Source organism: Sinohyriopsis cumingii, unplaced genomic scaffold, assembly GCF_028554795.1.
Source record: "Sinohyriopsis cumingii isolate HCF-2022 unplaced genomic scaffold, ASM2855479v2 utg000233l, whole genome shotgun sequence".
Classification (NCBI taxonomy): Eukaryota; Metazoa; Mollusca; class Bivalvia; order Unionida; family Unionidae; genus Sinohyriopsis; species Sinohyriopsis cumingii.
Genome location: NW_028315880.1, coordinates 376,002 through 399,272, shown reverse-complemented (window position 1 = coordinate 399,272; position 23,271 = coordinate 376,002). Strand labels below are relative to the sequence as shown.

The following is a 23,271-nucleotide window of genomic DNA, read 5'->3' as shown; positions in this document are numbered from 1 at the left end:
GTTAGAAGAAAGGGGAGAGGATGAAACAGGACAGGGCTGAATAAATGAAATCAGAAGCCCTACTGAAATGACATGGATCACCCATTCAGTTTTAGGAAATAGGCTGTCCCAACCAGGAGTCTGGCTCCTACTGGTAGCATGTCAGAGGATGTTAGGGGTTGTAGGTAAACACTAAAAATGAGGAGGCTTGGATGAGGAGAAATGTGTCATCTGTCCGTATGACAAAAACGCTTAAGACAAACTTTCTACTTTTTAGCTGGGTTGAATCTGGAAGGTAGCAAGCTTAGTTCACCTCACTGTAATGTTAATGTGATTACGGAATGTATTAAAGGAGGAAAGAACCTAATGTGGTAAATGAATTATACCAATTTGACCACATAATGTGGTCTATTAATCAGAAACAGTAGACCACCTGTTATTGCTAATGGATTATAAACCGCAATCAGTCTAAAAGATTTTTAATTACAAGTTAACATTTGATGGACATGACAAATATAATGATTGTGGCTGGATGAGATAAATATGATGATTGTGGCTGGATGGGACAAATATAATGAATGTGGATGGATGGAACAGATATAATGAATGTGAATGGATGGGACAAATATAATGATTGTGTCTGGATGGAACAGATATAATGACTGTGGCTGAATGGGACAAATATAATGAATGTGGATACATGGGATAGATATAATGATTGTGGCTGGATGGGACAGATATAATGATTGTGGCTGAATGGGACAAATATAATATAATGAATGTGGATAGATGGGACAGATACAATGATTGTGGCTGGATGGGACAGATATAATGATTGTGGCTGGATGGGACAAATATAACACATGTGGATGGAAAGGACTGATATAATGATTGTGGTTTGATGGGACAAGTCTAATGAATGTGAGAGGGACAAGTATAATGAATGCAGATGAGAAAGATAGATATAAAGAAAATGGATGGAAGAGGCAGATATAATGAATATTGATGAAAAGGACAGATAGAATGAGGATGCATGGGACATACACTGTGTGTGTAGGGAAGGACAGATATAGTGAACGTGAATGAGAGGGAATGTTATATGGAATGTGGATGACAGGGATAGATATAATGAAATATGTGGATGGAAGGGGCAGATATAATGAACGTGGATGGAAGGGACAGATATAATGAATGTGAATGGAAGGGAGAGATATAATGAATGTGAATGGAAGGAAGAGATATAATGAATGTGAATGGAAGGGAGAGATATAATGAATTCTGATGAAAAAGACTGATAGAATGTGGATGCATGGGACAGATATAATAAGTGTAGATGGAAGGGACAGATATAATGAAAGTGAACAGACAGGACAGATATAATGATGTGGATGGAGGGGGGCAGATATAATTAATCTAAATGGAAGGGACAGTTATAATTAATGTAAATGGAAGGGACAGACATACTGAATGTGGCTGAGAGGGATAGATATAATGCAGATGTGAGAGACATATATAATAAATCTGAATTGCAGAGACAGAGACTGATGTAATGAATGTAAATGAGAAGGACAGATATAATGTGGATGGAATGGACATATACTGTATGTGAATAGAAGGGATAGATATAATAAATGTGGATAAGAGGGACAGATATAATGCGGATGGAATGGACAGATATAATGAATATTATGAAAGGAACAAATATAATGTGGATGGAACTGATAAAATTAATGGATGTGAAATGAAATGTGCAAATATAATGAATGTGGATATGTGGGAAAGATAAAATATGGATGCGAGGGACAGATACAATGAATGGATCTGTTGAACTGATATAGTCAGTGTGGATGGAGACATATAATGAATATGAATAGGATATAATGAATAAGAATGGGAGGGACAGATATTATGAATGGTTGCATGTTGCATATACAACATCTATTGTACAGTAGCAATTAAAAAAGGGATAGATAATTACTAGGCAGAATTAACTAAATTCCTTCTTTCTCATACCTTGTGGGCTCAGTGATGTCGAATACACTTCCTGTGGACCTCAGCATATCACAAGAGGATGCTAACAGAGACGTAAGATGTGGTGTGTGAGTGTTTAGCATGCAGACTGAAGGGTGCAGGTTCAAATCCTATCATCATATCAGCTTTACCACTAAATAGCATAACTGTGTTGCTTTGCCAAAAACCACAAAAATAAACCAAATCACTATTTCATTGGAAACCCAAACCAACTTGAACACTGCTGAAGGTGTGACAGATACCTGACATCATTATTTTAAGCAAAATTATGAGAATACATAATACCATTGGTTTTACTTCAAGCTCAATGTCATCGGATATATAGTTTTTAAAGTAGGTAGGAATTACTTGTATGAATGTAAGTGAGTGATTGTTGTCAAACACAAATTCTAAATACCTGGCAGATGCTATATTAATATATTTTACCAAATTTTTTCATAAAATTAAATCATGTTGTAACCTTTATTAAAAGTAGTGTTGCTCCCAGTGAGACAGCTGCAATTTTTCCAACTTTCACGAACAGATAGCCAGACACCCTGTTAAATAAATAAATAAAAAGTACTTTACAAATGCATTTAAACAATGTTTGTATAATTGTATATTTCATGTAAAAAGTCGATCAGTTCTTATATTTGCATGTTTTGTGTGCACCTGATGGAAATTGCTTTATGAATTTCATAAATTTCATTTAAAATGAGCACAAGATTTTAGTTACTACATGATGAAAATTACTGATTCCTTTTACAGTGCAGTGAAACGACCGTATAATACATAAGCAGATAAGGTCTGAAGCCCTTTTCTCCTAATAATTTATCAATTACAATCAAATAAAATCACCATTTTGTATAAAATATTTATTTTCTTTGTTTAATCTGGCAAGGAAGTAAATAAGTGTCCCATTCAACTTTATACTTTAAGTAGAAATCTTCCCTTTACATTAACCCAAGCTAATGTTTATTGAACATGTTCCCAGTTTAAATGGCTACATCCTTATCTTTTCATCTTACACAATGTGACATGTTTACTGGTCAACATCACAATGTGACATGCTTATTGGTTTATAACACAATGTGACAGCTTACTGGTCCATTACACAATGTGACAAGCTTACTGGTCAATTACACAATGCAGGAGAAAAAAACGTTTCCGACAAACCTTTTAATTTTCAAATGATTATCTCTCTCTTCATAAAGTTGTAGGCAAATACTTGCCAAGAAAATTGTTTAATCTGTCTAAAGCTATTCAGCATGATAACATGAGATTATTTCAATCAAGTTTAAAAATTAAAATCGGAAAGGGACATCATTAGGTTTTACAGATGCTAAACACTAATGTAAATGATTAACACATGCTTCAGGACAGAAAGACAGTTCCAGGATATAATATGGGATGGTGAATAGCCCCAATGCAACCTCCTTCATATTATAAGTGGTGACTTTTGAATGCATAAACTGTGGTGGCTCAATGGTTAGTGTGCTAAACCCGTGAGAAAACATTGGAAAGTACTGTGAATTCAGTTTTTCATAAGGGGGAACAATTTTGCTACATTATGTGGTTGCAATGAACAACTGATTTAATAACCAAATGAAGAATGAATTATTGATCTGTGGAAACAATAAGACCCTTCTCCAGTCAATGAGTTTAATGACAAAAAAAGCATATTTTAAAGGACAAAAAGTTATAACCATGAAGGTAATTTAATTAAAAGTATTTGTTTGTGCGGCGTATAACAGCACCACAATACATGAAAGGCTATATCATTCCAAGCACTGTGTTAACAATGCTGCAAGCCCATAAAACCAGTAACCCGAAAATCTAATTGTTCCTGTCTTAACCAACTCATCCAACATTTCAACATAAGACAAATGTAGTCAATGGTAAATGCAAGTAGACATGAACAGCAGCCCTTAGTAACATCATTTATATAATGAAACATGAAAATAATGAGAAATGCAAAATAAATATCTGTATTACATTGTATGTCAAACTTATTAAACAGCCTAACATGGCCATTGTAAATGACTGACCAGTACAATCATGCTTAATGTCCAGCTGATCCACATCATGCATTACTCATCTCAAAGCTGGGCATCAAATTATGTTGCTGTAATGTGATGACCAGTCTGAATCATAGTCAGAATAAGAAACAGGATTGACTTCCATTGCTTTTTCCTCAACTACAGTATCAGAACTCAATCCAGACTCCAAAGATGAAGCTCTGGTATCCAAAGTAGTGCCACTCATGAACTTTTGTCTGTGGAAAGATGAATTCAAGCAGTGGAATGCTGGAACTGGATCAATACAGCTAATACTCAAACAATGGAGTATCACTAAATGAACTTCAATGTATGTCTAATTATGCACCAAGTTCGTATTATCATCATCACATCTTGAATGGAATGCATATTTATGCAGAGTAATGGCTCCAAATATTGTGTATCTGGCATTATGCATTATTATAAATTTAGTGCTCAATTTGAGGTGAATAAAGAAAAGTTTAAGTATCTTTACTGCACTTAATCATCTTAATCCAAACACTACCCATGTCATTTCTACCAAGAGCAACATCTGAAACAATTTTCAAGACAATTTTCAAACTTTTAATTGATGCACCATGTCTGAAATTGAGTTTTGAACTAATTGGGTCATTCATGTCAACTGAACTGGGACTAAGACACACTGTAAACATGGCGGCTTACACTGGTCTACAGCCCAATGCTTCCAACATAAATGTAGTCAAACTTTACCAAATCTATGTAATGTGAAAGAAAATGATGCTTAAAATTGTTGACTGGCTCTAGTTTTAAAAATCTGATGCTGGGTCAGTATACATGACTCTTGATCTGGGAATGGCAGAGGATAATTGAGTTATAAAGAGAAGGGATTTCAATTTAAACCAGAAATAACTAAAATACATCTTTGACTGGATCTATGAATAAATCTATGACTGGGTTTGGACAGTACTGGCATTTTAGGCAAAACAATGAATGATGCAACCTGAAGCTGAATTGCATTATGTTATTTCTAGTGTCATAACTAAGCTTACATCACTGTCGCACAAATTGCCCTATATCAGCTCTAGAAATCAGACAGTCATGTTCTTTTATTTGTCAGGGTTTGATTTTGCAGTGGGACACATTTCTGTTTAGCAAAAGTGAGCAGAAATGCCTCATACTTGTGTGAACAATGCAGATAATTTCTGCTATGTTTGTGGTTGTTGTTATTGTAGGGTTTAACGCCATTTTTCAGCACATGATAGGCTATACATGGTGGCAGTATTAATGGTGGAGGAAGAACCCGGGAAAACCCCAGAAAGAACCACCGACCCACAAGAAGCTACTGGCAAGTTATCTCACATACCCACACTGGCTGAATCCGAGAATCGAACCCACGCAGACAGAGGTGAGATGGCAGTGATCCATAACAGAGAGTGCTGTAGACCACATGGCCACTCAGGGCCCCCGCTATGTTTGTGGTGAAGTGATGTTTGCATCACAAAAGCACAGTATAACCACTATGGTTAAGAAAGCCTATCACCTTTATTTTGGCTGCAAAATTGGAGATCAGAACAAGAGGTAAGAACCGCATATATGCTGCAACATTTGTGCAACATATCTTCAGCAGTGGTTGAATAAGAAAATGAAATATATGCCTTTGCAGTGCTAATGATTTGGACAGAGCCAACAGGTCATATCAGCAATTGTTACTTCTGCATGGTGTCTCCAGTTGGGAAAGGTGTTTCATAGGAAAAAGTGGACTGCATTATCCAACCATTCCATCGCTTATATACCCAGTACTCCACAGAGAAGGACTGCCGGTTTCTGATGCACCAGAATCATTCTCACATGAGTCAGATGAGGAAGAGGATGAAACTTCTGCTCCTGAGCCATCAATGTCACATGACCCATATTTCTCCCATCCTCCACCCTGAATCACACCTCACAACACAAGGTGAACTGAATGACCTTGCCAGGGATATGGAACTATCCAAGAGTAAGGCAGAACTGTTGGGTTCTAGACTACAGCAGTGAAATCTCCTGACTGGTGATGTTAGGGTTTCCATGTTCCTGACTGTCGAAATGATCTTGTCCCATTCTTCTTCACTGAAGGTGATCCTGTTGCCTGCAACAACATTGATGGTGTGATGGCAGCCCCCAAAATTGTTCATGATCCAGATGAGTGGAGATTGTTCATTGGTTCATCAAAGACAAGTCTTCAATATGTTTTGCTGCATAATGGCAATGTTTTGCCATCAATTCCAGTTGGTCATGCAGTTCATATGAAGGAAACCTATGAAAATATGAAATAACTTTAAAGGTGCATAAACTATGACTATCATCAGTGGCACCTTTGTGGTGATTTGAAGGTTCTTGCTCTCTTGCTTGGTCTGCAGACTAAGTACACAAAGTACTGCTGTTTTCTCTGTGAATGGGATAGTCGTGTAAGATTCCCACTACATCAAGAGAGATTGGCCACTCAGACAGTCAATGGAGCCTGGGAAAAAAAGTGTTCAGCATCCATCACTTCTTGAATCAAGGAAGATTTTGTTACCACCCTTGCACATCAAGCTGGGTCTGATGAAGTACTTTGTCCGGGCCATGGACAAAACACAAGCATCTTTCAATTATCTCTGAGAAAAATTTCCAAGGTTAACTGAAGCTAAGATAAAGGAAGGTGTCTTTGTTGGTCCTCAGATTCGTGAAATTTGAAATGATGCATTTGATTGTGCAGCATGGCAAGGACAAGATGGCAATGAAAGCCTTCCAGTTAGTGGCAACAAATTTTCTTGGAAACAACTAGGCCGACGTCTACAGGGAGTTGGTGGAAATCTCCTCAAGGCATACAAAACCTTGGTTACAACATGTCACTACAGATACATTTATTGCACTCCCATCTAGATTTTTTTCCACTGAAGTGTGGAGCAGTGAGCAACAAGCACGGCAAGCGATTTCACCTGGACATTACACCAGGATATTTCAACAGGACATTACAACAACGGTGAAATGCTCTCAGGGCAAATGTAGCCTATCAATGCTTCCAGACTATTGCAGGACAGTGACAAGTGATGCTCCATTTAATGAATACAAGAGACAAGTCAAGAAGTACACACTGAATAAGGTCTAAAGTAAACTATGTATTTATGTATACATAATAATTTTTTGCCTTTTTGTTTCACAATAAATTTTATTTATATAACTCTTTTGCCGATTTTTAAAATCTTACATAACAAGACAGGTGAAATATTATCATGTCAAGCAACAACAAACACGTGAAAAGACCTAGGTTTACAATTTATGATTAAAACTCTACTATCTACACAACATTTGTAGATATAAAATGTAAAAATTTAAACATCTTGGAAACAGTACCCATTCAGTTGTTTTAATTGTCATATCTGAATTCAGCAAATCAAAATCCATAATAATAGCACATTTTATCTCTGAAGCAGAAAACTTCTAAAAAATTGTAGACCGGTGTTGTTTTACAGGTCACTAGCAGCAAACACAATATTCCGTTAAGATTTAAGCCAAAATCAGCAGAAAACACTATTATTTCATTACTTTTCAGTTGCCAATAGAAACATTCATCTACTTACAGTTATACACTTTTAGGCTGTTTCTATGGCAACTGATATGGCTGGTAGTGCCTCTTAAACAGTTCAGAACACAGATCTACCCTTCTGTCATTTTGGGCAAGTGTTGTGAAGTACTTTGTGTACATTAATTAGGTAATGTGTTTTTACTGACAATAATGCTTATAATTATATAAATTCAAATCATTATGTTTTAATATTTTGATATGCTTAAATTATACTTTAATATATAGGAGTAAATCAAATTGAGGCAAAGTCTAATTCACCACTGAGGACAGCTGACAGTACTGTACATAGGATAAATTGTTTAATTTCTATTTTTAGTCACATTTAGACATGCTGGAATACCCACTAATTTCCTTATTTTAATGAATTAAAAAAGATGCTTTTATATTGGAGATGGGTGAGATTGTGACATTGCTAACAAGAAAACCGCTGATAGCCAAAGTTTTGAATAGTGAATATGTGCTATTTTTAGATTTGAGCTTTTGGGCAATTTCTGCAGCAGTATGTTGGAATGGGCAAAAATATAATTAAATATATAATATTTTTGCTGCAATAAATTCTAAAAAATCCATGAGAATACTCTTGGAAACCAAGCATTTCAAGATGCTTTGGGCATAGCTATGGATTCCACATCAGAAGCATGCGGCTGAACAGTTAATAGCATTTTTATGGCTTGGTATGCATCCTGTTTCTAGCTTCCACGTTTTGTATTCCTTTTGAATAGGTCATTCCTCATTAGCTATGTGTAGTTTCTCAGCCTCTGGTGGCTTCAAGATATCCAAGATACTCAACAAATTGATGTTGAGAATCAGAGGTAGCATGTATCATCAGACATAACAAAGATGTGTTCGTATTTAACTGAAGATACAGGAATCAAATAATTGCATACTACTCTTGAGTCATTTATCTTTGTCGTCTCACCCAGATTCGCAAGTGGTCATCAAAAACAATTCAACATTATTCATATTTTTACTTTGTTTCTAATATTTATCTTAATATCATAAATATATACAATAAAGTAGACTAAATTCACTTAATATATCTAAAAATCCAGATGGCCAGATCAACTGGATATTCAAGTTTTGCCCTGTCCACCATGAAATTAGATGACATCATTCCATCAGACTTGCAACAATTTCACACACTGATGCCAAGAGCATTGGAGTAAAGTGCTTTACTTAGCAACACACCAAAAATGGCCAACCCTACCCAGCCTGATGAGCAATGGGAAGAACCATTCTGAATGCAATTGTGGCATGCTAACCACTGAGCTACCATGGATCCTAAATCAGGAATTAACTAAATGATGTTTAGACTTTAATTAATACCTGTGATATATTTACACACACACACACACACACACAGAGATATATATATATATATATATATATATATATATATATATATATATATATATATATATATATATATATATATATATATCTGTCTGTGTGTTTGTGTGTGTTATAGGATTTCACATGCCATTGGGGTTACCTACCACAAGTCAATCAAATCATAACTAATCAAACTCTTAAGAATAAAATAAACTATAATAAACATAAGAGTTTTATTTTTCAATGAAAGTAAGACAACCAAACATCATGTGATATTTTGGTCTCACAAAGTGAAATATCACTGGTATGCTTCAAACAAAGCATTGTAGCATGAAAACAAAAGAAAATTAAGAAAATATGGCACCATTTGGCAATGTGGTTTTTTCAAACAGCCAGAAAATATCACATCATTTATACCTTTATCACGAAATTGTTCAACATTTTCAAGATTCCATTCTTGCATTTGGCTTAATTTTTATGACTCATTTTACCTGATCAAATTTAATAATACATTGTAAATTCTTCAATTTTTCTGCACATAAACACAATTCATATTAAAAGGCATGATGAATGTATGATGTTGCTTGTAAATTTGCTACCAAAATTTCAGTTAAAGCAAGTTTATTACCATCCAGTAGCCCCTCCAATCAAAACCTGATGATAAACCGACTGACGTGAAATATCGCGGAAAAGGTCTCTTGGCCAGTTCTTGTCTTGACGAAATGCTGACAAGTCCAATATCTCGTACTCCTCATTATCAGCCATTGTAGAACAGATCCTACAGAAATAACCTCTTCTTCCTTATCACAGAATAGTCACAAATTCAAATCAGTTAAGCCTGGTTATATTTTCCTGAAATAAGAACAGAACAGTGCCATTAATTTCTGAGTATTATTGTACTGTGATAAGTAAATGACAATTCTAAACATTTATTTTTGTTGTGTACAATATAGAATCTGTGATATCTAAAAACAGTTGTCACCTCATTTTACATTATTATATGCTCATTTTTTCCTCCGTTAACTTTACATTGTCAGAATCATGCAGTACTACCCGATACTGAACCTTACGGCAATACACATTATCATTCACGTCACGTGCATAAAGGAACTACTTCCTATTGTAAACAAACAATGGACAAAGATGCCATCACTTTTTATTTGTACATAAATCAGGTACACTCGAGTAAAAGGCGCTTTACGTTGTGGTTGTTTAAATTTGTTTCTGAATGAACTAAAATAGATGTTTTGTGGACTGCCACATACCAGCTGCTTTAGCACATTCCGCGTTGATACAATGTTTCGGATTTAGGCTAGCTACAGTATACAACAGATGCAAGAATAGGTCCTTACAAATAACATACAAGTTACAAGTTATATAATGTCTTCTTTAGCTGGTTAATTTCCTCAAAATGTACTTTCTTAGTTCTGCAAATCCGAATCACATGAGCCATGTCATAGGTTCTCAATCTTGATTACAGATTTCGAAACTGTACTGCAATTTCGACGATAAGTGCAATTACATCCTCCTTACTGCACTCAAAATGAAATAAGCATTAAATTCCATAGCGTCCTTTTGATAATTGCAATTGAAAGACTTCATATATTTCCCACATTATGATTTCAAACATTCAATGACAGAAACAGAAACAAATTTGCAGATGTCAATATGCTTCTCCCTAGTTCTCCAATCTGATGTATTTCATGTGGAACTGTCACATACAAATCCAGTCCATAATCACGAAATTTCGTAGAATCGAAAAAAATACCAAAATATATTCATTCTAGATCAAATGGAAAAGTTGTTGCAATGCACATTCATTCACAATATGACTCCAAATTTCAATTTTAACTAGGCACGCAATTTTCTTTTGAAACTTATGTCAAGTGTGCGACTAAGTTCAAATTTATCTGGGCGGAGTTATGTGCACAGTAATAATGTTGTGTGATGAAGAATATGAGCTTGTGTATTTAGTTTTGAATATGGCATACATTCATTTGCATTGTTTCTTGTAGTGTATTTTGTTTATATAATTAAGCCTTAGGTAGAATAAGAAAATTAGCATATATCTTGTTGCATGAAGACTAATAAAGATGCAATTAGTGCTATGTTTTTCATATCCAATGAGCCTTGCCAACAATGCATATGGAAAACATCACAATGCCATGTACTGGGGGCTTCAATATTGGTCTTCTTCAAGTAAACATGGTCCCTTGACTGACAGTCATATTACACATGTAACCCAATGGCTATCAAACTTTCCATATTGAAAGTAAAGTTGTGGTCAGTACTGGTAACTGATAATAGCAAAATGAGTTACAAAACATTCCCGAGATACATACTATAAAATTATTTACATGCTTGGTTACATTCAACTTCTTTCATCTCAACTTTCACTTCGTTTACTTCTCTAAGTATTAATCTGCCAAAGTTTTGATCACTGGGTAACGTTATTCTCTTGTTCCTAATACCAATCTACAGATAAATCATAAACACTTGCCATTAGCTACTTATCCTCAATAAATCTTATATGTATGCATTCATGCCATGCATATTGAATCTAACTGCAAATATGAGAACTATTCTTGCTGTGGTATGCATTTCCACATGTGCATGAAGGCATTTCTCGCAAAACAAGAGTGTGAATCAAATTAAGAAAAAGACAAATTTTAAGAAATTTACAGTGATAAAATTAAAGAGCATTTGCATACTTTACAAGATAGTACCTCATGTAGTATGTCATGATTGTCAGTAATCATGAATGTTAAATGAAGTATCGTACAATATGCTCAGTGAATATGACATATATTCATGTGTATATCTATGTTCTTTTCTATTTTGGACTGTATGGTGTGTCAAATAGGCCAAATAAATGCATGTATGGGTATTTTACACTTATTTGTATGATTAGTTATGTAAATATAAGTGGCAATTTATTTACATTTTTCTATATTTGTGATTACTAACTAATTATGTTCTTTTGTGTATAAAATTTGAATACTCGATAAATCAGTTTCTATCTTTGTACAGTGTAGTGATTTGAAAAGATGCTTTAGAATCCAGAATAAAAGGAGGCAGTTAAAAAATGGCTGGAGGTCCCTCATAAATGGAAAATATTAGACCCAAGTATTAGCTTTCATATATTTTGCCTTGAATCCTTATAAGGATACAAAAAACATGGTTAGATTTTATTTCTATATTCAATAACCAATACAGTTTGGACAACTGAATTACCAATTGTAGTACAATATATTATTCAGCATTTACAATACAAATACCATGAGCAGATAATATGAATATTCCAGACTCTTCATTTTGGTGAACATGATAATATTTATGACTACATATTATACTATTATGTCATTATTATTAATACCAAAATACATGGAGAATAGTGGTATTGTATTCATCATAAAAATGCTGCTTATAGCCAATACAGGCCACCATATCTCGTTTTAGGCACTATATTGGCAAACAGTACCAGTCCTGCATAAAAACAGCTCATGTTCAATTTCTGCAAGTTTTACTGAAAATTCCCTTCTCCTTGCCACTAAATGGATTATTCATAGGTGCCAATAGCATTTCAATTTCACTTATATAGATTTAATATTACTGCATACTGTATCAAATTTTGTGGACCAAAATGCCTGGAATTGTTTTCAGTACAAGTCGTTATTTCAAACACTCACTGCTAAATGGTGCACAATAAGTAACTGAAAGACATGGACTATTACCTTATATTTTAGCCATTCCGTCACAATCAGAGTACCAACCCCCACCCAAATGTATTGAATTATGCTTTACCATTAGCCTTTAAGTGTAACCAAACGAGGAAGTCCAGGTTACTCATTCTAAGGAAAAAAAGACTAAAATGCTATATGAGTGCAGTTGGGGCAGCTAGAATGGTTATTCCTTGAGGAATTTCACTCTGGGTCATTTTTTTGTAAGTTTTATTTTTCAACATCATATATTTTAAGAATTTACAATAACAATCCAATACAAAGAATAACTGTGTGGTAGCTTCCTACAATACTGTTGGTTCTGTGGTATCACTATAAAAATTCTTTTGTAGTTTTTCAGCAAAGTGCCACTTATTGTTTACTTATCTTATATACAGCACATGACAAAATAAATTACTAGGTCTGCATAATCAGCTGATTTCGGGAAAATTTCGGGATTGCTGATGTGTATATTATTTTAAAATACACCCATAATTTTCACTGTTTCCAAATAATGGCCATATCCCATATTCTCAATAGAATCACAATCTTCTTAAAATCACTTTCACTGTAACAAATCAGTTATCTACTTTGTCATCTGATATTGTCAAATGATGATATGAAAAAGTCAGATCACATGATTACTGTATTTATAAATAACCAACAGATTGAATCTGGTTGTAAGTAAAAGTCAAAATGTATAGTATGGATGGTTTTTGTTTCTAGTGGCTTTCACAACTGTCAGGTGTTGACTTTAAAACTCTGATGTACACAATTTATTAGGTTTCACTGGAACACTTGCAGTGTTTAAACAGTCTGATCTCAACATATACTTTCATGATCATGCTTGTGGTCCATTATCAGCAACAATCCCAGCGCTACTCTGTCACTGGTGGTTACAGTTGCATTTCTTGCATTCTCTGACAAAGGTTCTTTTGGATGGCACAGGTGGCAGAATTCAGTGCTTAAAAATCATATAGCCTGATGCCCACGGGCCTTCTGAATTCAAATCAGGCTCCTCCTGTATTTTAAGTGATGTGCCCATAGGGCTTGTCGAAAAAATCTAACTTACCTAAGAAGACTTTAATTGTGCTAATGAAATGCAGAAATTTATTTTCAAGAAGTTGACCTGCCATAATACAGCTTTTCATGCTAAACACAAGATTTTTACTCCCCCACAAGCATGACACTAGCTTGTTTTGAAACATTTGATTTTCAGTAATCTTAAAAACATAGAACAATAAAAATACCACCACTATATATGCCCCTTACACTAGCATGTATAATGGTAAACAGTTATGATTGGAGCTGATGTAAAACTATTCTTCTAGCAGTTTAAATAGAGGCAACTAATAGGCAAAGCAGTATGGTATAATAAATGACCATTTCATGTATTACTTATGTAACTGACTCACAATAGAGCTTGTGTAATGTGTTTGAAGACTGCATTGGGTGAGCCTATTGTGCTAATTTGCATAGGTATAAATATTACAAAGTGGAACAACCCTATATAGGTAAATCAACAGATGCTAGATGCATGTAGGTGAACAAAAGTTATTACATATGGCTGCTTTGAATGAGAATGTTTAAGCCATGTGTATTAAAGATTACTGACAACTTTTTGTACAGTGGCAATGCTTCTTTAAGTCAGATTTTAACCCATTTATAAAACAGAATGTATGATTATTTCATTTGTTGATACAGTGTTCAAATGTTATTCACCGCTCCGGTGGCCTAGTGGTTAGAGCGTCTGCCTTGGATGCGGGAGGTCATGGGTTCAATCCCCGGCCGAGTCATACCAAAGACTTACAAAAATGGTACTAACAGCTGCCTCTCTTCAAAGGGCTTGGCACTCAGCATTAAGAGGTTAGTGTTAGGACTGGTCGGCCTGGTGTCAGGATAATGTGACTGGGTAGGACATCATGCTACATGTCTGTGGCATGATGTCAGTGTTAAACATCACTATAAACTGCCACACTGCAGACATCATAGAGATATGACTGAAAAATTGTTAAAGCTACCTTAAAACTCTAAAACACACACACAGAGAGATCTCGGAAACACTTAATTACGCATATCTGGATGCCAATTTTTGATCTGGGACACTGAAAATCACTGAGGCGGGAGTCCTCCATATGCATGTAAAAGGTGTGCGACAAAATTCAAAGACTTGCCAGTCCTGCTTCAGCCACCTACTTTGTGGGAAAATGTGTTGATCAATTAGCTGTGCTGATATTTACAAAGACAGAATTCAGTGACTGAAAGACCCCTTGATCTACATACATGTTGCCATTATAAGAGTACATCCAAAAGAACACGATGCAATAGCTGGGTGGCAAGTTCAAAGGCTTTGACTGGCGGCTGTGTGGAAAAATGCACTTATATTTACAGTGATTGAGTTCAGAGTCAGAAAGACCCTGAGATGCGCATGCAGTCATTTATAAAAGTACATGAAATAAACAACTTTAGCTTTCATTATTGTGTTCATTTCCGAATGTATCCAAATAAGTAGTGCATGTTACCTCAGAATCAAAACATGTTGAGACTTAGACAAAATGCCATTCGTAAATTTGGATAAGTATTTTGGGGTTAAATGGCAAACTTACGAACATTGTAACGAGATTCAGAAGAGTGCTAAAGCTGCAAGAATTGATAGTTCAGAGAGGACAGTAGCTAAGTGTAAGAAAGTGTGTGACGCCTAGCTTAGTGTTTGGAATAAGTCCTTACTTGGATTGACAAAATTCAGTATCACTCGATAGACGAACAAGAGCTATTTAATAGGTATATTGACTGACCATACTTTTTTTAAAATGCCCCTCACCTTAGCCTGCTTAGTTCTAGTGTTGTAGTGAAATGTATTCATCAAGACATCAGTAGCTAGGCCTAGTTTTGATATCAATTACATTGACAAACTCTTGCCCATTCACAAGCATATGTTTTTATAGCTGACTGACCATTAACCCTTTTCCGAGTAATGTAGCAACTATCAATTTCCTTCATTATATCCTTTGATGATGAAACATACAAACATGTGTTTTAAGATCAGAATCGGTGATCTGGATATATATTAACTGCCTCTTGTACACTATTTCATCATAAAATTAGTTTGAAACTGTAAATGAACCAGAAGCCTAACGGGAAATAATGGCAGACTTCGCTAAGTCTGGGATGTACCAGTTTATTAGAATGTCTGTTTCCATAAATCATCTGGCAAATATTTTCAGAAAAATATACAAATCATTGAAAGCAAAGACAAGGTATTATTTTATTAAAGATTTAACTTTAAAATGCAAATTATGTAGGTGAGAAACATACGGGACAATGGTATGTTGTGGAATTCGCGAGATGCGCTTTAAGGTCTAATCTGTTTTCCGACTTGACACATATTTGTGAAAATACGGGGGGGGGGGAAACAGCAAATCAGATACTATTTAACCACTGCCTAAAATTACTACAAGTATGTAGACAAATAAATAAACCATAAATTTGCAATCATATCAATGGACTGTTGTAATGAAGCTATATTAAAGTGGGTGATTATATTATGATAACCTCTCCATCTAAAAATAGATGCACTCACGTCTGTGTTGATTCTGTAGGAAAGAAGGGACTGCAACTCTTGATGGTGGGACTCCTATTTTTACCAAAATGTGAGTCCTGGACTCCTAGTTCAAAAATCCTAGCGAGACCTCTGCACACACAAATGTTATTCATTTTTTTATGGCAAAGCTGTATCTCAGAACACATGGTTGATGGAATTTTACTTTGTGGTGTTTGCCAGCCAAAAAATGGGGGAGAAAGGGGCATTTAATTCTTTGCACATAAGGCAAACAAAATGTGGACATACATCATTCCTGTGTGTACTATGTCTTTCGAAATAGGAACACCACCTTTGTGTAACATATTTGACATGATGAATTGAATATTCTGATTAGTTCTTTTTATTACTATTCATTATTTTAACCTTTATAAAATACAAACTATTACTTGACCCATGCTTTTCAGATGATTTTGGCCATGAAATAGATTGATTGAAAGACAATAATAAGCACATGTTTGTTAATATCTATTGATAAAGCAATACCACCCATACAGAGGTGTTCAATTGTAGTCTGGGCTTGTAGTTTTTGAGTAAGGGCTTATGTCAATTTTTATTACAGTCACCAGCCCGGGGCTTGTGTCGAAAAACAATTTTCTTTTCAGCCCTAGAATGAGTACCATGGAAGTATCCTACAATTTTCAAGTTGGTTAACGCTTTGTGCAACATAATATACATATACATCAAGTTCCCAACATTAGGAAAAGTATATGTCATCATGAAATATATTTGTTTCGGTATTAACCCGATATCTGAGTAAATTCCCTGGTAACCTGGTATCTACATGGTGATTGACTATCGATCGTTTCCCACAGCCATCTAATTTAAACTAGAAATTAGATGCATTTTAATACAGAGCAAAGAGCATCAAATAGACATACATATACTATCTTGAAGGTCAATTCTTTATTAACTTATTCGCCTACCCCAAACTTTAAGACCCACGATACCATAGCTCCCTGATTTAAGTCGAAATCTACTTTCTATGTCTACATCGAAAACGGATAACGTTTAGTAGATAATTCGAAAGTGCCTCTCATTAGTGATTACTGGTTACAAAACAAGTAATTCTTCTCTAAACAAATAATAAAAATACCTACTAAACTAGTGTGGTTAGTACATAAATGTCCTCGTCAAACAATATGTAAGCAGGTACTCAAAGACTTTTTTGCCACTGTGTTTTCCACACTTACGGCTTACTTCGTTTAACCAAAATCATCAATCGGAAAATCCTCGGTCTTTTCCATTACATGGGTGAGAAGAAAAAAGTTGGATGGAGGCCTAAATAATGGCAATTAAAACTAACCTCAAGCCCATGATTGTGAATACGTTATGATAACTTCAAACACATCACAATGATTAGAGGGCAAAATACATATACTGTGCTGTGTTTTTTTTTTTTTCTTCTTCTGATTACCTCATCAGATTTGTTAAAATATAATATCAAAATATTTAAAAAATGGGCATACGTAACAGTACTTCAGAAGAAGCTTAAATATTAGTTCTGATTACTTTTAACATTTTAATTTTCAAAAATGGAACTCATCTTCAATAAATAACATGATTTACGCACCCAATCGACATCTGTTGTCTGCCCATAAATATATGAATTGGAAATTCTCTTAATCTAAAAGGAATGTATAACCGTCTTATTTTGTTGTTTTCAGCAGCATATCAATATTTTTCACATTCTGTAAGAAAGTTATAATTCATAGAATTCTTTACACGGGTTGATCTGTTTGCTTCATCATGCCATAATTTCAAGTTTTATTCCATTAACCGTTTTCTAAATTGCACAAAACATAAATCAACACCAGAAATATCTTTCGATATCCACACCAAACCAAATCAATAGATACAAGCCAGATGCATGTTTGATACATTATATAACACCCTAGCGAAGGTTTCATTTGGTCTTATATCATCCTTCTTCAAATCATCTGGGAATACTCTAAACTGGTTACGCTTTATCACATGCGAAAAGTCTACACTATTTCCCAATCATGTGTGTGGCCTTCGATTTAAGTACTCTGGATAAAACGAGATTTATGTTTTTACATGTTATAAAAATTTAATTTAGCTACAGTTACCTTCAACCCTATGTGCGGGTTCTATCTCAGTGTCTCAATTGTCTACAACTATTGACTATTGTTCTTAGTGATGACGTTTTATCTATTCACTGTGACGCTGATGAACCTCAAAATGAGGTTTCTTCTGTATACGATTTAAAAGACCAAGGGCGATCCGTCTGATATATTCGTTGTTTCAAATACAGAAGTGGGTGCTCCACAGATATTACGTTCTTTTGACAGAATGACAGATGTAACGTGCAGATGTTTGCATTTGCAACATGCAGTGCTGCAAATGCTTTTCACAGAGGAGTCTAAAGTTGAAGATCTGTTCTGTAGTGCTACGTCCTGCTCTGAAAAAGCCTGATCTTCAGCAATGATGCACTTGCTTGGGTTTCGGGATGTTGAGGATGATTTTAAGCATAACCGTGCTTGGGTGGCTGATGAAGCTGAATGTTCGGTAGTACTAGTACAAATACAGATTCCTATTTTTAGGGGATGATCAGAGACTGGGTCCATGAGGTGGGCGAATCTCCAGCTTGCCATATTTTGTTGCAGATATTTGTGAGGACATCTATTATGGGGGTTCCTATTACTTGAATAAATTCTTCTGGTATTCCATTTCTTTAGTGCCTTTTATTGCATCCTAAAATTCTTTCATGTATGTATGTATGTATGTATGTATGTATGTATGTATGTATGTATGTATGTATGTATGCATGCATGCATGCATGCATGCATGTATGTATGTATGTATGTATGTATGTATGCATGCATGTATGTATGTACGTACGTGTGTGTGTGCGTGTGTGCGTGCTTGGGGAACTATTAAAGTTGCATTTGAAAGAATTTATTTTTTGTCCTGCCACTAGCTTTCGAAACTACTTTGTTATGACGTAGTATCATAAACTCCCATTTCTAGAAAGAACCTATCCGTAGGAACTTTACAACTATCATTTAACACAAGGAACTATTTAAACTACGCCACCTTAGGCAAGTAACAATAGGCCTATGGTTCCCAGGCACATTTCAACAGTACAACTGCATCATATTTGCCACCATGACGACATAAACGGTATCTGCTGAGTACCTTCTTTTTTTTTTTTATTCCTTTGTGTAATTTACCGGTTTCCTACCGTAAATACTGCCACTGCAGTCACACCACCAATGTACACCGCTACATTTTAATAGGGACTAAGGTACGACATAGTCATTCATTCAGTTTTGAAATTAATTCACTACTAGTGAACCATGGCATCATGGGAACTCACTAACACTTCACTTCGTGATTTTTCCTCCTAGTAACTGGCTAATTATTTCGGGCTAAAGAATATTTCGATTGCACCGAATTCCAATTATCAGACAATTAATCACAAATATCTAAGAATTCCTTAAAACGGGGCGCTATAACCAAATGCGCATACTCTAATTTTATTACTATATATATATATATATATATATATATATATATATATATATATATATATATATATATATATATATATTCTCCTGTCGAACTACCGTATCTGCCTGAAAATTTGTTACGTGAGAAAGTACAATCTGTTAGAGATAAACCAGTAAACACAATTTTAATTTAATCATTGTCACCATACAGTTGTGATAGATAATATCAACGGCAACCTTTGACAACATTTGAACCTGTTTCCAGCGATTTGGTACATACAGTTGTAATGAAGAGTGCTGCAAAGTCGTTTGAATGAAATCCGATTGCGACATCACCTTTGCTTGAGTGCTTTGATTTAAAATTATCTTCAGTAACCGATGTTATCAGTAATTCTTTTTTTTTTTCTTCTGGGGAATTCCCATAATTTTACAACTGTCATTATGAAGACCTTGTTTAAGAAACCGACGACTGACCATAACGATTTAAAAACTACTGCCGTTTCTTATCACTTCTTATGTTAAATATAAAAGTGTTAATTTCCCTGAATTTCAATAGTCTTTCTAACAATGCAAATTTCACTTATCGCCCTTGCCATAGTACTGAAACTGCCCTTCTGAGAGTAGTTAATGACCATCTCTCTGATTTGGATAGTGGAAAGATAACATTTCTCACGCTCCTTGATTTTTGCCTGCGACATATTTAATAGATCATGATATATTCGCTGTCTCCAGTATGTATTTGGTATAAAAGATACAGCCCTACTATTTTTAAAAACCTGCTTAGTGCGCAAGGCAAACGTTTTTCCTTTAAGCCCATTTGATCTATGTGTTGGTGCCCTACAAGGATTTGTTCGAGGGATGTGTCATCAGCAAAGTGTGTCCGTATATAAAACACTTCGATGAAAATCCACTTTGAAGCACACGTTCATACACTTTTATAACGTGTATGTATGTATGTATGTATGTGTGTATATATATATATATATATATATATATATATATATATATATATATATATATATATATATATATATATATATATATATATATAGTGAGACAGACCGACATTAAGAGAGAATATAATTTTTAAGAAGGAAAATACTTCCTGCATAAATCTCTGAGAGGCAGTGTCGAAAACCTTTTCAAACTCAACATGTAAAATAATACCATTCGTATTGCTCTCTTCTGAATAGCATACAGTATCGAATATCAGTTTGACTTGCTCGCCTGTATACCTACCTTTCATAAAGCATTTCTGACATTCATATATTAATATTCGCAAATATATTTTTTATTCTCCTAGCTATAAACTTTGAATCCTTTAGTTTTTTAATTTAATGAAAACTGGCCTAAATACTTCCAGACGAATTTATACAAATTACTAGTGAATCATGGACGTTTAAAAGTACAGATGTTCTTTCGGCATTTTGAAGATTCTGAAAGTTATTTCACCCTCTAATTGTTTTTAGTCATCGTTTGCCAACTTAGGAACCTCAATTAGTCACAGTATACCATCTAGTTTTATTTGAATTATATTATTATCTATTTTACTAAATAATGTATCCTATAACTTTGTTCACCCCATTCAACATGTTGAACTGGTCAGTGATTATTTGCCCTGACTGATTTATCACTTTTGTTATTGTTTTGTTCATATAATGAATTTGTCCAAAATGAAACATATTTTGTCAATATTGTCCTTCTATCCATTTACATTTTTGACCAAACATTCAACCCTTAGACGCAAAAGGAGTGCAGTCCGAGCTTTAGGTTCTACATAAGTAAGCGCCCAAAAGAGTAAGGTAGAAATATCAAACTTGCATATTCGGAGTTCTGTCTGTTCCTTACGAGTAAGAGACGATTGCATTTTAATGCATTTAAAGTTGCTACTTGAGTATATTAAAATCTACTTCTTCTCGTGTCCCTATGCAATAAAGTGTTATTTGGGGACATTATATAATTAATTTCGATTTTCTTTTATATACATACTGTAGTCTTTTTTATTTTTATAATTCTAAATATCTATTGTAAAATTAAATGCTTATTAGTTTACTATATATATATATATATATATATATATATATATATATATATATATATATATATATATATATGGGGGGGGTATTTTATGTCATTTTATTTTTTGATCAAATACATTTCACTCCATAATAATTAATTATAGAAACAAAATACCATAATAGTTACAGTACATGAATTTTAGACATTTAGCACACAAAATTCAACATGTATTTAACACAAAACGATTTCATCATTCGTTAGACATATTGAGTTCTTTCTAAATTTGAAATATATTTTGGCTATCTTTGAATCGTTCGATGTTTAATCATTAATACCTTATTAAAAAATCATCTTCGTTCCTTGAACACAAATATCGTAGTAGCAGGCGCCTATTACATATTAGCAAAACACAACAAAAAAAATGTGAAAACACTAACATAAAATGGACTATTGGTTGTATCAGCATGTAGTAAGGGTTTTGTCTGACATTATTTATCCAGGATGACTATCAGTGGCTCAGTATAGCCGATACCAAAGATGTCTTTGATAAACCTGGAGTTTGAATTTCCAAACACAACATTTATTGATTTCACCTCGGAACGATTGTTCTTTGTCTGAGATAAAGTTATCCATAACCGTTCTGAAATCTTTCTGCACGCAAGAAACCATGTTAAATTGGAACAAAACGTATGTGACCTGTAATGATGCAGTACCCATCATGATCGCATGACTCAAATGCTTTTTAAAATACTAGGACTTCCTTGTCGTTAGCGACATTTGGCAGCGGTCTGAATTCGAGAAATGTGTCCAAATTGCATTATGACATCGGGATCTGATAAGAAGAGTTATACATCTTATCCTTTGTTGCCCCATTATATATTATTCCAACATTTCTACCAAAGCTAAAAGTGACGATTCGTAATGAAATTAAAGCTAAACTTTCGAACACAAATAAACTGTAACTTATAGATATCTGAGAGTATGCGTCTTTAACTACAAAAAACATGTGTTATGTGGCCAATGTGAGTATGTGAGAAAGCTTGCCAGTAGCTTCTCGTGGGTCGGTTGTTCTTTCCGGGTTTTCTCGGGTTCTTCCTCCACCATTAATACTGGCCGCCATGTATAGCCTGCCGTGTGCTGAACAACGGCGTTAAACCCTACAACAACAGCATGTTTTGTGTTATGTTAGAGATCATGATAACAACTAATTTCCAAAGGGATTTAACAGTGGCTGCCTCCCTTGTTCCGTTCGATAATAACATCCTGTATATTTATGATGACCAAAAATGCCAATCAAGTACCCATTTTATTTCACTGTATGGAGTAAGTTGCATACGATGACAACTTTATTTACAGGGCGTGATATGCTCCGGTTGTTGTGTCCAAATGCGTTTAAAAGTGATGTTTATTTTTCCTTTTTATACGGAAACCACTTTGTTTTAAAGGTTTTTGTTTGGTCGCGATAATCAGTAATAAATGATAGAATTAACACAAGATCAATATTACCAACAAAAGGAGG

The 23,271-nt window shown here is 34.6% G+C and overlaps 1 protein-coding gene across 1 annotated transcript in view; it reads right to left on the bottom strand.

The window, feature by feature from the left end:
- The window catches only part of LOC149774394 (FUN14 domain-containing protein 1-like), a 34,035-nt gene extending 16,563 nt beyond the window's left edge, over nt 1-17,472 (bottom strand). The window contains exons 1-3 of the mRNA XM_089945316.1: nt 17,361-17,472; nt 9,572-9,795; nt 2,471-2,546 (exon numbers count right to left, since the gene is read on the bottom strand). Of these exons, the coding sequence (XP_089801442.1) occupies nt 2,471-2,546; nt 9,572-9,708 (213 nt within the window). The 5' untranslated portion in view covers nt 9,709-9,795; nt 17,361-17,472. The remainder of the gene's footprint in view (nt 1-2,470; nt 2,547-9,571; nt 9,796-17,360) is intronic.
- Nucleotides 17,473-23,271: the final 5,799 nt, after the last annotated feature.